Source organism: Panulirus ornatus, chromosome 9 (assembly GCF_036320965.1).
Source record: "Panulirus ornatus isolate Po-2019 chromosome 9, ASM3632096v1, whole genome shotgun sequence".
Taxonomy (NCBI): Eukaryota; Metazoa; Arthropoda; class Malacostraca; order Decapoda; family Palinuridae; genus Panulirus; species Panulirus ornatus.
This window is the reverse complement of record NC_092232.1, coordinates 4,516,208-4,531,730: the sequence shown is the minus strand read 5'-3', so window position 1 is coordinate 4,531,730 and position 15,523 is coordinate 4,516,208. Positions and strand designations below refer to the sequence as shown.

At 46.9% G+C, this 15,523-nt stretch overlaps 1 protein-coding gene across 5 annotated transcripts in view; it reads left to right on the top strand.

Annotated features, from left to right (window-relative positions):
• sff (sugar-free frosting) overlaps window positions 1–15,523 on the top strand; it is a 337,418-nt gene that overhangs the window by 305,215 nt on the left and 16,680 nt on the right. For all 5 annotated transcript variants that reach the window (XM_071664557.1, XM_071664558.1, XM_071664562.1 and 2 more), the window contains 2 exons: window positions 5,495–5,710; window positions 14,320–14,519. In XM_071664557.1, the coding sequence (XP_071520658.1) occupies window positions 5,495–5,710; window positions 14,320–14,519 (416 nt within the window). The remainder of the gene's footprint in view (window positions 1–5,494; window positions 5,711–14,319; window positions 14,520–15,523) is intronic.

Sequence of the window (15,523 nt, the reverse complement as noted above, 5' to 3'; positions counted from 1 at the left end):
CTCCACACAGAACACCGCTGGTCATACAGCAGTGTGGGAGGCTTGAAAGGCTTGGAGAGGAGGAGGGCTTAATCTACGTGCTCACCAGCACAGTTAATTACAGCTTAAGCTTTCCAGCTTAACTACCCGAGGGAGTGTGGACCTTCCGACACCTCCTCCACACGGGTCATGGCAGTGGGGTCGACTGTAAGGATAAGCGTATGATAGCAGAGGTGTGAGCGTGTCCGGATTTGACCTTGAGCAGGACGGTACGATCCTTGAGCAGGACGGTACGATCCTTGAGCAGGACGGTACGATCCTTGAGCACGACGGTACGATCCTTGAGCAGGACGGTACGATCCTTGAGCACGACGGTACGATCCTTGAGCAGGACGGTACGATCCTTGAGCACGACGGTACGATCCTTGAGCAGGACGGTACGATCCTTGAGCACGACGGTACGATCCTTGAGCACGACGATACGATCCTTGACCAAGACCATACGACCCTTGGGCACGATGGTACGACCCTTGACCAAGATGATACGGCCCTTTGACCACGATAGACCGACCCTTTGAGAAGGACAAAGTGCAACCCTTTGGGCACGACAGCTGGACCCTTGAGTGTACGAGGGTGTGACCTCTGACCTAACCTAACTCCTTCAGTGGTCGTGTCAAGATGTAACGAGGCCAAGTCATACACGCTGGGGGGACTGGATGCCCCCATGTTGACAAGGAACAGGCGGGCGAGTGCCTGCTGGGGGCGGGGTTGGACGTCTGAACCCCAGAGACACGCCTTCTACCAGCTGCGTGTGCAGTTAGTCAGTACTCCTTCTTCAGGATGTGGGAGGCTCATGGGGGAACTCTCCTCCCCCATGTTGGTCGTGGAGGTCAGAGACACTGTGATCCCTCCCTCGTTGTATCATTTGGTAGTTAACCATCTATATTTGTTTCTCTCAACTTGACCATGGTTGGAGACTGACCTCGAGAGGGGGAGGGAGGGGGTTGTTTGATATCCCCCCCCCCCGTCCGCCTGAAGTAGAGAGAGAGAGGGAGAGAGAGAGAGTGGCTTGAAATAGTACAGAGGGACGACTACACATCCTTGCTCATAGGAATCCTTTTGATCAATTTTTCTCCTTTTTAAAAATATGTTTTTTTCCGTTTTTTTCTTTTTTTATTTTCCTTTCCTGTGAAACTGTACAAATCCTCGTAGTTTGTTTGGTGTCCAAATGGAGGTCCCAGTATTGGGACGATCACCCCCCCCCCCTCCCCTCCCCACACACACACACACCCCGCCCCTCCCCTCCTCCTCCCACATGAGTTAGTTCCCACCTTTCTTCCTCCCCCCCCACATCTCTATATTAATGGGAAAAGTCGAGAACCACTCGACACGAGCCTCTCTCTCTCTCTCTCTCTCTCTCTCTCTCTCTCTCTCTCTCTCTCTCTCTCTCTCTCTGATGCACTGGTGGCGGCCGATGTGTGAAGGGCGCCAGTGAAGCCTGGCTGCTGAGCTAGGGTTTAACTCCTGGCTTCGAAGATTTAGAGACCCCCCGAACCCTACCTGATGCAGGAGAACGTTCGAATACTTCGAGTCAGGAGTCGAGACATGTTTCAGAACGTTCGAATACTTCGAGTCAGGAGTCGAGACATGTTTCAGAACGTTCGAATACTTCGAGTCAGGAGTCGACACATGTTTCAGAACGTTCGAATACTTCGAGTCAGGAGTCGAGACGTGTTTTAGAACGTTCGAATACTTCGAGTCAGGAGTCGAGACGTGTTTTAGAAGGTTCGAATACTTCGAGTCAGGAGTCGAGACATGTTTCAGAACGTTCGAATACTTCGAGTCAGGAGTCGAGACGTGTTTTAGATACTTCGAATCATGTTTCAGAAGATACCGTGTCCTGAGGATAGCTCAGCCCTTGACTGGTGTACCAGCCGATCTCCCTAGCCTTAATGTGGTGTTCTAGAGTCTGGCTGGGTGTTGGCTGGCTAGGTGTTGGCTGGCTGGGTGTTGGCTGGCTAGGTGTTGGCTGGCTGGGTGTTGGCTGGCTGGGTGTTGGCTGGCTTGGTGTTGGCTGGCTGGGTGTTGGCTGGCTAGGTGTTGGCTGGCTGGGTGTTGGCTGGCTGGGTGTTGGCTGGCTGGGTGTTGGCTGGCTAGGTGTTGGCTGGCTGGGTGTTGGCTGGCTAGGTGTTGGCTGGCTGGGTGTTGGCTGGCTGGGTGTTGGCTAGCTAGGTGTTGGCTGGCTAGGTGTTGGCTGGCTGGGTGTTGGCTGGCTGGGTGTTGGCTGGCTGGGTGTTGGCTGGCTAGGTGTTGGCTGGCTGGGTGTTGGCTGGCTAGGTGTTGGCTGGCTGGGTGTTGGCTGGCTGGGTGTTGGCTAGCTAGGTGTTGGCTGGCTAGGTGTTGGCTGGCTGGGTGTTGGCTGGCTGGGTGTTGGCTGGCTGGGTGTTGGCTGGCTAGGTGTTGGCTGGCTGGGTGTTGGCTGGCTAGGTGTTGGCTGGCTGGGTGTTGGCTGGCTGGGTGTTGGCTAGCTAGGTGTTGGCTGGCTAGGTGTTGGCTGGCTAGGTGTTAGCTGGGTAAGTGTTGGCTGGCTAGGTGTTGGCTGGCTGGGTGTTGGCTGGCTGGTAACATGGCCAGAGGAAGGGATCAAGTCTCGGTCTGTGATTCATGAAGCCATCCCCTTCAACACGGCCACTCAGCACGACGGATGAAGGCCCGGTCATACGTAGACCTAACCCTTTTTAAGGGTACAGGTCAAAGGTCAAGCCATGTGACCCTATGGTCCCGCCCACCTGCTTCAGGGGGGGTCCCTAGCTCGCTATTACCGAGTTGTGCAGGTCACAGACCTGAAGGGCCCCATGACCTGTGTGGGGGCGCCCCCATGACCTACCCTGACCTGAGTCCCTGGTCATCTAGGGTCATGCCTCATCATCCTTCATCATCCCCCTCATCATCACCTCGTCATTCCCTCATCATTCCTCATCATCCCCTCATCATCCTTCATCATCCCCCTCATCATCACCTCGTCATTCCCTCATCATTCCTCATCATCCCCTCATCATCCTTCATCATCCCCCTCATCATTACCTCGTCATTCCCTCATCATTCCTCATCATCCCCTCATCATCCTTCATCATCCCCTCATCACCCCCTCATCACCCCCCTCATCATCCTTCATCATCCTTCATTATTCCTCATCAATCCTTATCATCAACACATCATCCCTCATCATCACATCTGCGTGTGTATCATCCCAGCCTCATAACCTCCTCATCATCACATCCTCACACCCCATCCCACCCCTTCAACATCATCCACCATGACACATCATCCCATCCTTCAGTATCCCAACATCGTCCCTCCCCCCCACGCTTCCTCCCTCATCATCATCCCCCTCCACATCAACCCACTCTCCCCCCCTCACCTTCATCCTCCTCCTCCTCACAACGTCTACCACCTCTCTCTCTCTCTCTCTCTCTCTCTCTCTCTCTCTCTCTCTCTCTCTCTGTAGCACCCTCGATTTAATTCATTGTTGACGCGTCCCTCCTCCCCCCATCCCTCCCGCGGGGGGGGGGACGGGGGGAGGGGGGGAAGCTGTCATCCAGGGTTGTATCCGCCTGACGGCTGAGTGATGGATGACTCTCCCCCTCCCCCCCTCCCTCCTGACGACCCCCTACCTCCACCCCCCTCCCCCCCCCCCCCTCCACCCAGGCCCTCGCATGTACTCCAGCTACAGCGTCTCGTCTCTAACCCCGACACCCGGCAGACTTGTCCTTTTCCCAGCGATATTCAGACAGTCATGAAATGGTCCAAATATTGTCTCTCATGCCTAGATACGATAGTCACACTGTGGAATCGTAATATTTGTTTGTCGTTCCTACAGCTGATACGATATTCGCACTTTAGAAATCCAAGTATTGTCTGTCATTCCTACAATAGACACGAATATTCACGGTGTATGACATCCTAATATTGTCTATCGTTCTTACAATAGACACGAATATTCACGGTGTATGACATCCTAATATTGTCTATCGTTCCTACAGTAGACACGATATTCACGGTGTATGAAATCCAAGTATTGTCTGTCGTTCCTACAATAGACACGAATATTCACAGTATATGAAATCCAAATATTGTCTATCGTTCCTACAATAAACACGATATTCACACTCGCCAAAAAAAAACCCAGTCGTGTTTGGTCATAATAGAAGCGATATTCACATTCGTTTTCTGATCCGAATTATCTATCGCCAGTGGCTCCAGCAATAGACTTCGTAATGGCCACGATATTATAAGATTATGTGATAATTATGGTTATTATGATGATTTCTAATGATGAGGCGATTCCCAAGTTTATATGATGGGGATTCCTACGTAATGAATTATTTTGATAATTGATAATTATCCTGCCTTAGAATTATATCCACAGTTGTTTCATAATTGATAATTATCCTGTAGTAGAATTATATCCACAGTTGTTTCATAACTGATAATTATCCTGTATTAGAATTATATCCACAGTTGTTTCATAATTGATAATTATCCTGTATTAGAATTATATCGACAGTTGTTTCATAATTGATAATTATCCTGTATTAGAATTATATCCACAGTTGTTTCATAATTGATAATTATCCTCCCTCAGAATTGTATCCATAGTTGTTTCATAATTGATAATTATCCTGCCTTAGAATTATATCCACAGTCAAGATGTTTCTTTAACTTTTAAGGCCATATTTACATTATTGTTAATTAGTTACTATGATTATTTGACTCTAATTATGAGATAATGGGTAATTAACGCACTTATTGGTACACTTTAAAGACAGTTTACAATATTGGTCACTTTTTCGTATGGACGAGAACTTTTACAATTATGGTACCTCTCATTTACATAAATTTACATACGTAGGTTTTCAGGGTCTAAGATTTTTTTAATTTTGAAAAACTCGTATGCCAGGATTTTTGATATGTATGGTGGCTTTGTTTACACAACATCTTTTGTTTACGTTGGGTTTCATTTACGAGGATTTGCAGAAGTACGACAGCTTCCATTTACAATTTACATCATGCTTAATTTTCCACAGAGAATTTACATCAATTTCTTTTACAAGAGGACTTACACTCGTCTTTTTTAACATGAGAATTTACACCGTTCCTTTTACAAGAGAATTTACTTTTTTACCTGAAAATTTACATCTTTCTTTTTACAGGCGAATTTCCTAGTTTACAGTAAAATTTACACCTTTCTTTTGACAAGGGCATTTCCTTTTATTACAGGAAAATTTACACCTTTTTACAAGATAATTAACCCTCTTTTACAGGAAAATTTACACCTTTTTTGAGCAAGATGATTAACCCCTTTTTTTACAGGTAAATTTACACCCCTTTTTTACAGGTAAATTTACACCCCTTTTTTCCGGTTAAATTTACACCCTTTTTTTTTACAGGTAAAAATTTACATCCTTTTTTTTTACGAGACAATTTACATATTTACACGCACGATGACTTGCAGGGGGAGAAATACGATGGTCGGCGAGCGGACGTGTGGTCATGTGGGGTCATACTGTACGCCCTCCTGGTGGGGGCGCTGCCCTTTGACGACGATAACCTGAGACAGCTGCTAGAGAAGGTGAAGCGGGGCGTATTCCACATCCCCCACTTCGTGCCCCCGGACTGCCAGGACCTGCTCAGGGGCATGATTGAGGTCAACCCGGAGAAGCGGTTGACGGTGAGGCTTCCACCTTACATAGGTACACACGGACACACATACGTACACACCTGTACATACACACGTACACATACGTACACACACACACGTACACACCTGTACACACACACCCGTACACTTACGTACACACGTGTACATGTACACATATACGCACACTTATACGTACACATGTGCACACACAAACGTGCACACATACGTACACATGTGTACACATACACACGTACACACGTGTACAGATACACACGTACACACGTGTACACACATCAACACGTACGTTACACGTACACACATACGCACACACGTGTACACACACACACGTACACACATACGTCAACACTTATACACACACACACACACACACACACACACACACACACACACACACACACACACACACACCCTACTTAACACGTTCAAATATGGTCTTCACAATGGAAAACATCAAAAGACTTAACACCAATTAGTGGCGATAGGGAAGAGCTCTGGGTAAGCGCTGACATTGCTAGATAAGACATGAACACACTAGGGAAGGCCCATGACCCACATAAGGTTCACGGTCCTGACGGAAACCGTCAGTGTGTGAGGAGGAAAATGGTGTGGAGGTATACACGTGACGTGCTGGCTGTACCATTGTACAGTCCACCACTGGAGGAGGGTGTAGGTGGGAGGCACTGGACGAGAGGTAATGTTGTGCTTCTCTTTAAGAGAAAAGATATAGAAGTCGAGCTGAATTTCCACACCAGTCTCTTTCTGACGAGTGTATATATATATATATATATATATATATATATATATATATATATATATATATATATATATATATATATATATATAAATGCCTGGTCTCTTACCCCTCTCAAAACTAGGTATATCAAAGCTGCATAGTGCACTCAGAATAATCACCGGCTGCCAGGCAACCACAAACACCTACATAATGATACAAAGATCCTCCCTTTACTGCCCCACCTCAACATGCTCGGCACTTAATTCTCTGCAGTAGCATTAGACCCTCTCCCTCCACCGAAACTACTCCATAACTAACCACTCTTGCCAGGAGAATGTGTTTCTCACACCAGCATTACAAACACCAGACTCGTTTGGACAGTATGTCTCTCACATTAGCAGTACAATACATGACTCACGCTACACCCCAGTTCTGGAATGCTGAAAGAATGTGAGCCAACGAGGTTTCTTGTTATGTATTTGTTTGTTATGTTCATAGTTACGTATCTGTTGTCTACGAGGAGGGAGTTCAACACTCGCCTAGCCCCATCTCTTGTGATATTTACCTATTTGTACCTCACGAATAGACGGGTAGCTGGTGAGACATCTGAGCAGTGTCTTGTGTAGGCGAGGGTGAAGATATGTAGAGGTTCTCGGAAGAGAGGAAATGTTATGGGTGAGAAGAGTGGTGAGAGTAAGTGAGGTTGGAAAGGAGATTTGTGTGAAGAAATACCGGGAAAGATTGGATTTATAATGGGAAATAAATGAAGCAAGGGGAATGAGTGAGGAATGAGAGGTATGTAGGGAAGCATTGCTGGAATGTGCGAGAGATGAGTGTGGATGGGTAGGTTGGAAAGGGTAGTGAGTGGTGGGATGAAGAAGTAAAGTTGCTAGTGAGTGAGAAAAGAGAGGTATATGGGCGGTACTTCCAGGGAAGGAGTGCAGATGACTGGGAGACGTATAAGAGAAAGCGGCAGGAGGTCAAGAGGAAGGTAAAGAGGTTGAGCGAGTATCAGATTCGGAGAGAATATAATGCCTTGGAAGGAGGTTAATAGAGTGCGAAAAAGAAGATGACAAAAGGGAACATCAGATAAGGGAGCAAAGGGGGGGAAGTGATAACAGCTAGCGATGAAATAAAGAGGAGGTGACGTGAGTATTTTGAAGAACTGTTGAGTGTGTTTGATGATAGGTTGGCAGATGTAGTGTGCTTAGGTCGGATTGGTCTACAGAGTGAGAGTCAGGGAGTGCGGTTTGGTGAAGAGAAAGTGGATCTGTGGCAGGAGTGTGTGATGCCACCATGGATTTTAAATTTGTTTATGGATGAGGTGGTGAGGGAGGTAGATGCAAAGGTCTTTGAGAGAGGGACGAGTATGCAGCCTGTTTGGGGTGAGAGAATGTGAGAAGTGAATCACTTGTTTGCTGATGATACAGCACTTGTGGAAGACTCGAGTAAGATACTGCAAAAAGTTTGTGACTGAGTTTGCAAGAGTGTGTGAAAGGAGGAAGCTGAGAGTAGATGTAGATAAAAGGAAGGTTATTAGTTTAGCGTGGTAGAAAGACAGTTTCATTGGTGTGTGAGTTTGAATGGAGAAAATTTGGAGGAAGTAAAGTGTTTTAGATATCTGGGAGTGTAAATTGTAGTATAAAAAAACCATGTAAGCAAAATTTATTCATAGGGTGAGTGAGGGGGCGAAGGTTCTGGGAGCACTGAAGAATGTGCGGAAAGAAAGGTCGTTACCTGAAAGGGTGAAAATGGGTATGTTTGAAGGTACAGTAGTCCCAACAAAGTTGTATGGATGAGAGGTATGGGCTATAGTTGAGGCTGTGCGGAAGAGTGTGTTGGAAATGAAATGTGAGGACGATATGTGGTTTGAGGTGGTTTGATCAAGGGTAAGGGAGATTTATGATGATAAAAAGAGTGTGATTGAGAGAGCTGAAGTGTGTGTGTTGAAATAGTTTTGACATATGGATAGAATGAGTGAGGAATGGTTGACAGAAATGGAAAGAACAAGGAGAAAGGGGATACCAAATCAAAGGTGGAAGGATGGTGTGAAAAAGATTTTGAGTGATCGGGACCTGAACATGCAGGAGAGTGAAAGGCTTGATCGGGATAGAGTGAATTAGAACGATATGCTATAAAGGGGTCGACGTGCTATCACTGGCTGAACCAGGACGTGTGAAACGTCTGGGGTAAACCATGGAAAGGTCTGTGGGGCCTGGATGTGGATAGGGAGCTGTGGTTTCAGTGCATTACACATGAGAGCTAGAGAGCGAGTGTGAACGAATGTGGCCTTTGTGCGTCTGTTCCTAGAGCTAACGTGGAAAAACGGCAATCAAATATGAAAAAAAGTATATATATATATATATATATATATATATATATATTTTTTTTTTTTTTTTTTTTTTTTTATACTTTGTCGCTGTCTCCCGCGTTTGCGAGGTAGCGCAAGGAAACAGACGAAAGAAATGGCCCAACCCCCCCCCCCCCATTCACATGTACATACACACGTCCACACACGCAAATATACATACCTACACAGCCTTCCATGGTTTACCCCAGACGCTTCACATGCCTTGCTTCAATCCACTGACAGCACGTCAACCCCTGTATACCACATGACTCCAATTCACTCTATTTCTTGCCCTCCTTTCACCCTCCTGCATGTTCAGGCCCCGATCACACAAAATCCTTTTCACTCCATCTTTCCACCTCCAATTTGGTCTCCCTCTTCTCCTCGTTCCCTCCACCTCCGACACATATATCCTCTTGGTCAATCTCTCCTCACTCATTCTCTCCATGTGCCCAAACCATTTCAAAACACCCTCTTCTGCTCTCTCAACCACGCTCTTTTTATTTCCACACATCTCTCTTACCCTTACGTTACTTACTCGATCAAACCACCTCACACCACACATTGTCCTCAAACATCTCATTTCCAGCACATCCATCCTCCTGCGCACATCTCTATCCATAGCCCACGCCTCGCAACCATACAACATTGTTGGAACCACTATTCCCTCAAACATACCCATTTTTGCTTTCCGAGATAATGTTCTCGACTTCCACACATTTTTCAAGGCTCCCAAAATTTTCGCCCCCTCCCCCACCCTATGATCCACTTCCGCTTCCATGGTTCCATCCGCTGACAGATCCACTCCCAGATATCTAAAACACTTCACTTCCTCCAGTTTTTCTCCATTCAAACTCACCTCCCAATTGACTTGACCCTCACCCCTACTGTACCTAATAACCTTGCTCTTATTCACATTTACTCTCAACTTTCTTCTTCCACACACTTTACCAAACTCAGTCACCAGCTTCTGCAGTTTCTCACATGAATCAGCCACCAGCGCTGTATCATCAGCGAACAACAACTGACTCACTTCCCAAGCTCTCTCATCCCCAACAGACTTCATACTTGCCCCTCTTTCCAGGACTCTTGCATTTACCTCCCTTACAACCCCATCCATAAACAAATTAAACAACCATGGAGACATCACACACCCCTGCCGCAAACCTACATTCACTGAGAACCAATCACTTTCCTCTCTTCCTACACGTACACATGCCTTACATCCTCGATAAAAACTTTTCACTGCTTCTAACAACTTGCCTCCCACACCATATATTCTTAATACCTTCCACAGAGCATCTCTATCAACTCTATCATATGCCTTCTCCAGATCCATAAATGCTACATACAAATCCATTTGCTTTTCTAAGTATTTCTCACATACATTCTTCAAAGCAAACACCTGGTCCACACATCCTCTACCACTTCTGAAACCGCACTGCTCTTCCCCAATCTGATGCTCTGTACATGCCTTCACCCTCTCAATCAATACCCTCCCATATAATTTACCAGGAATACTCAACAAACTTATACCTCTGTAATTTGAGCACTCACTCTTATCCCCTTTGCCTTTGTACAATGGCACTACGCACGCATTCCGCCAATCCTCAGGCACCTCACCATGAGTCATACATACATTAAATAACCTTACCAACCAGTCAACAATACAGTCACCCCCTTTCTTAATAAATTCCACTGCAATACCATCCAAACCTGCTGCCTTGCCGGCTTTCATCTTCCGCAAAGCTTTTACTACCTCTTCTCTGTTTACCAAATCATTTTCCCTAACCCTCTCACTTTGCACACCACCTCGACCAAAACACCCTATATCTGCCACTCTGTCATCAGACACATTCAACAAACCTTCAAAATACTCATTCCATCTCCTTCTCACATCACCGCTACTTGTTATCACCTCCCCATTTACGCCCTTCACTGAAGTTCCCATTTGCTCCCTTGTCTTACGCACCCCATTTACCTCCTTCCAGAACATCTTTTTATTCTCCCTAAAATTTACTGATAGTCTCTCACCCCAACTCTCATTTGCCCTTTTTTTCACCTCTTGCACCTTTCTCTTGACCTCCTGTCTCTTTCTTTTATACTTCTCCCACTCAATTGCATTTTTTCCCTGCAAAAATCGTCCAAATGCCTCTCTCTTCTCTTTCACTAATACTCTTACTTCTTCATCCCACCACTCACTACCCTTTCTAAACAGCCCACCTCCCACTCTTCTCATGCCACAAGCATCTTTTGCGCAATCCATCACTGATTCCCTAAATACATCCCATTCCTCCCCCACTCCCCTTACTTCCATTGTTCTCACCTTTTTCCATTCTGTACACAGTCTCTCCTGGTACTTCCCCACACAGGTCTCCTTCCCAAGCTCACTTACTCTCACCACCTTCTTCACCCCAACATTCACTCCTCTTTTCTGAAAACCCATACTAATCTTCACCTTAGCCTCCACAAGATAATGATCAGACATCCCTCCAGTTGCACCTCTCAGCACATTAACATCCAAAAGTCTCTCTTTCGCACGCCTGTCAATTAACACGTAATCCAATAACGCTCTCTGGCCATCTCTCCTACTTACATAAGTATACTTATGTATATCTCGCTTTTTAAACCAGGTATTCCCAATCATCAGTCCTTTTTCAGCACATAAATCTACAAGCTCTTCACCATTTCCATTTACAACACTGAACACCCCATGCATACCAATTATTCCCTCAACTGCCACATTACTCACCTTTGCATTCAAATCACCCATCACTATAACCCGGTCTCGTGCATCAAAACCGCTAACACACTCATTTAGCTGCTCCCAAAACACTTGCCTCTCATGATCTTTCTTCTCATGCCCAGGTGCATATGCACCAATAATCACCCACCTCTCTCCATCAACTTTCAATTTTACCCATATTAATCGAGAATTTACTTTCTTACATTCTATCACATACTCCCACAACTCCTGTTTCAGGAGTATTGCTACTCCTTCCCTTGCTCTTGTCCTCTCACTAACCCCTGACTTCACTCCCCAGACATTTCCAAACCACTCTTCCCCTTTACCCTTGAGCTTCGTTTCACTCAGAGCCAAAACATCCAGGTTCCTTTCCTCAAACATACTACCTATCTCTCCTTTTTTCACATCTTGGTTACATCCACACACATTTAGGCACCCCACTCTGAGCCTTCGAGGAGGATGATCACTCCCCGCGTGACTCCTTCTTCTGTTTCCCATTTTAGAAAGTTAATACAAGGAGGGGAGGATTTCCGGCCCCCCGCTCCCGTCCCCTCTAGTCGCTTTCTACGACACGCGAGGAATACGTGGGAAGTATTCTTTCACCCCTATCCCCAGGGATAATATACATATATATATACATATACACACACACACACACACACACACATATGCACATACACACACACACACACACATACATATATATACATATGAAAAATGTAAGAAACAATTTAGAAAACAAACTTTTAGCTTGAAATGAATGAAAAAAAATGAATGTCACATAATGGTTCAACCTCTGGCTATGGAAAAGGAAATGTACAATTTATTCACACAAACGTCAATAGCAGTTCTCATCAATTTCACCACTGTGTCAATAAGCTTCAATGTCTAAGCTACATTTTTTTCCAATATATATATATATATATATATATATATATATATGTGTGTGTGTGTGTGTGTGTGTGTGTGTGTGTATGATGTGGCCATGATAAAGGTATTCAGTGTCCCGTGCTGTCTCACTTACTATTTTAAAAAAATGATGGGTTTACTACGTCCTTTACAATATACCAATTATATTTACTAAATTAAAGTGTTAATGTAACATTATAAAGTTATGAAAACCTTTTTTTTTCTTGGTATAAGTAAAATTAAGACTTATTCTACAGAATCTCACTACCAGGCTCTGACCAGACGGAAGGGAGGATAAGACAGTACCAGGCTCTGACCAGACGGAAGGGGGTTAAGACAGCACCAGGCTCTGACCAGACGGAAGGGAGGATAAGACAGTACCAGGCTCTGACCAGACGGAAGGGAGGATAAGACAGTACCAGACTCTGACCTGACGGAAGGGAGGATAAGACAGTACCAGGCTCTGACCAGACGGAAGGGGGGTTAAGACAGTACCAGGCTCTGACCAGACGGAAGGGAGGATAAGACAGTACCAGGCTCTGACCAGACGGAAGGGAGGATAAGACAGTACCAGGCTCTCACCAGACGGAAGGGAGGATAAGACAGTACCAGGCTCTGACCAGACGGAAGGGGGGTTAAGACAGTACCAGACTCTGACCAGACGGAAGGGGGTTAAGACAGCACCAGGCTCTGACCAGACGGAAGGGAGGATAAGACAGTACCAGGCTCTGACCAGACGGAAGGGAGGATAAGACAGTACCAGACTCTGACCTGACGGAAGGGAGGTTAAGACAGTACCAGACTCTGACCAGACGGAAGGGAGGATAAGACAGTACCAGGCTCTGACCAGACGGAAGGGAGGATAAGACAGTACCAGGCTCTGACCAGACGGCAGGGAGGATAAGACAGTACCAGACTCTGACCAGACGGAAGGGAGGATAAGACAGTACCAGGCTCTGACCAGACGGAAGGGGGGTTAAGACAGTACCAGGCTCTGACCAGACGGAAGGGAGGATAAGACAGTACCAGGCTCTGACCAGACGGAAGGGAGGATAAGACAGTACCAGGCTCTGACCAGACGGAAGGGAGGTTAAGACAGTACCAGACTCTGACCAGACGGAAGGGAGGTTAAGACAGTACCAGACTCTGACCAGACAGACAGAAGGCTCTATATTTCACCATTAGGGCACCATCCACCCATTTTTCTGTACTCCATCATTACATCTGGTGTAGGAGGCATTGATGACGGTGGTCATCCCCGGGAGCAGAGGAGCCGCTGAACACACCCCACACCCACCCCGTGCCTCCGTGAGGAACCTGGCCCTCCCTCCCTCCCGCTCGCCCGCCCGCCCGGGTGAGGGGGAGACACGGGTGCTTCTCCGCGCGCACGGCCGATGTTCACTCACCTCCTGAATATTTTAAGAATAAAAGTTTCAGGTTTACGTATATGTGGAGAGAGAGAGAGAGAGAGACGTTAGGGAGGGGAGACGAGACAGACACCACGGCGGCGGCGGGAGAGATGCCTGGAGTTAGAGATGATGAGGGGTCTCTCTCTCTCTCTCTCTCTCTCTCTCTCTCTCTCTCTCTCTCTCTCTCTCTCTCTCTCTCTCTCTCTCTCTCTCTCTCTCTCTCTCTTCCTGGCTGGACTCGTGATGGGCTTATTCCAAACCGTATGGTATATAGTTCACGTCTCGACCACCTATTTAATCTCTAATATGTACGTGTATATTTATATGTGTCTCTCAAATTTACGTTTCATAATCCATTGAGCCTCCTCCTCCTCCACCTCCCTCCACCCACCCCTCCCTTCCTTCTTTCCTTTCCCTCCCTTTCCCCTTCCCTTTCCTCGTGGTCTCCTCCTCCCTTCCCCCCCACTCCAGCTGGAGGAGATCAACAAGCACCCGTGGGTGGTGGCTGGGGGCAAGGGTGAGCTGGAGTTGGAGAAGCCCATGATGGAGGTGGTGCAGACCCACATCATCCCCACGAAGGACAGCGTTGACCCCGACGTCATCAGGAACATGGCCTCCCTCGGCTGCTTCAAGGACAAGGACAAGGTCATGTTGGACCTCCTGGATCCTTGGTACGTTAACTCCTTGCGTAGGATAGTGAGATTCTCTGCCTCCTTGGGAGGTAACTCCTACTTCAGACAGTAGGGTCACTTATCCTTCCAGATCCTTGGTACGTAACTCCTCCTTAGATAGGAGGATCCCTCATCCTCCCAGATCCTTGGTACGTAACTCCTTCCTCATGGGAGTAGGATCCTCTTCCCGCCAGACCCCTATTGTTCAAGTCCTTCGCCTGAGTTTCTCTGTAGTAATATAACCAGGTCTTGTGATCCCTCCGCCTGATCCTATTTCTGTATGTCTCTGTGCAGGATTCAGGGATTTTCGCCTCCTAAATCCTCTTATCCCTCCATCCTCTCAGTCCTGTAGAATATCAGGCCTCGTCGGCAGACGGTCACCAGACAACAGGAACCACTAGCTCCTCCTGAAGACTATAAGAATTTCACCACGTCCTCCTCCTCCTCCTCCTCCTCCTCCTCCTCCTCCTCCTCCTCCTCCTCCTCTTTCTCCTCCACCCTCGTGGTATTACATTGCTTTCTGTATGGAGTCTTATCCTCGTTACCCGCCGTCTCTCTTATCATTCTTATCCTTATCTCTGGCACCGCCCCGGCGGATACGACCCCACTCCAGGACGTCCCTCTTCACTTGAACCACGTTCCACCATCCTCCCTCTCCCTTCATTCCCTTCCCTCAGATATCTACAGTTCCTCTACACACACACACACACACACACACACACACACACACACACACACACACACATACAGACCACCGCGAGAGCCACTCATAGAGCTCCTCCTCCTCCTCCACTGGACCTTCCCCGTAGGTCAGCCATCCAGTTGTGTCTGGAGTCGTTCATCGTCTCCAGCGCCGGCCTGGAAGCCATGGGTCACCCTGTCCCCTCGCTCTTCTGAATAGCTCTTATAGTCTTTCCTCATCTGTCTCCTCCCATAGTCAGGGAGTCTAGCTGGGTCTTAGCTACGTCTCTTCGTTGTATATCAACTGACTATTATATTTCTTT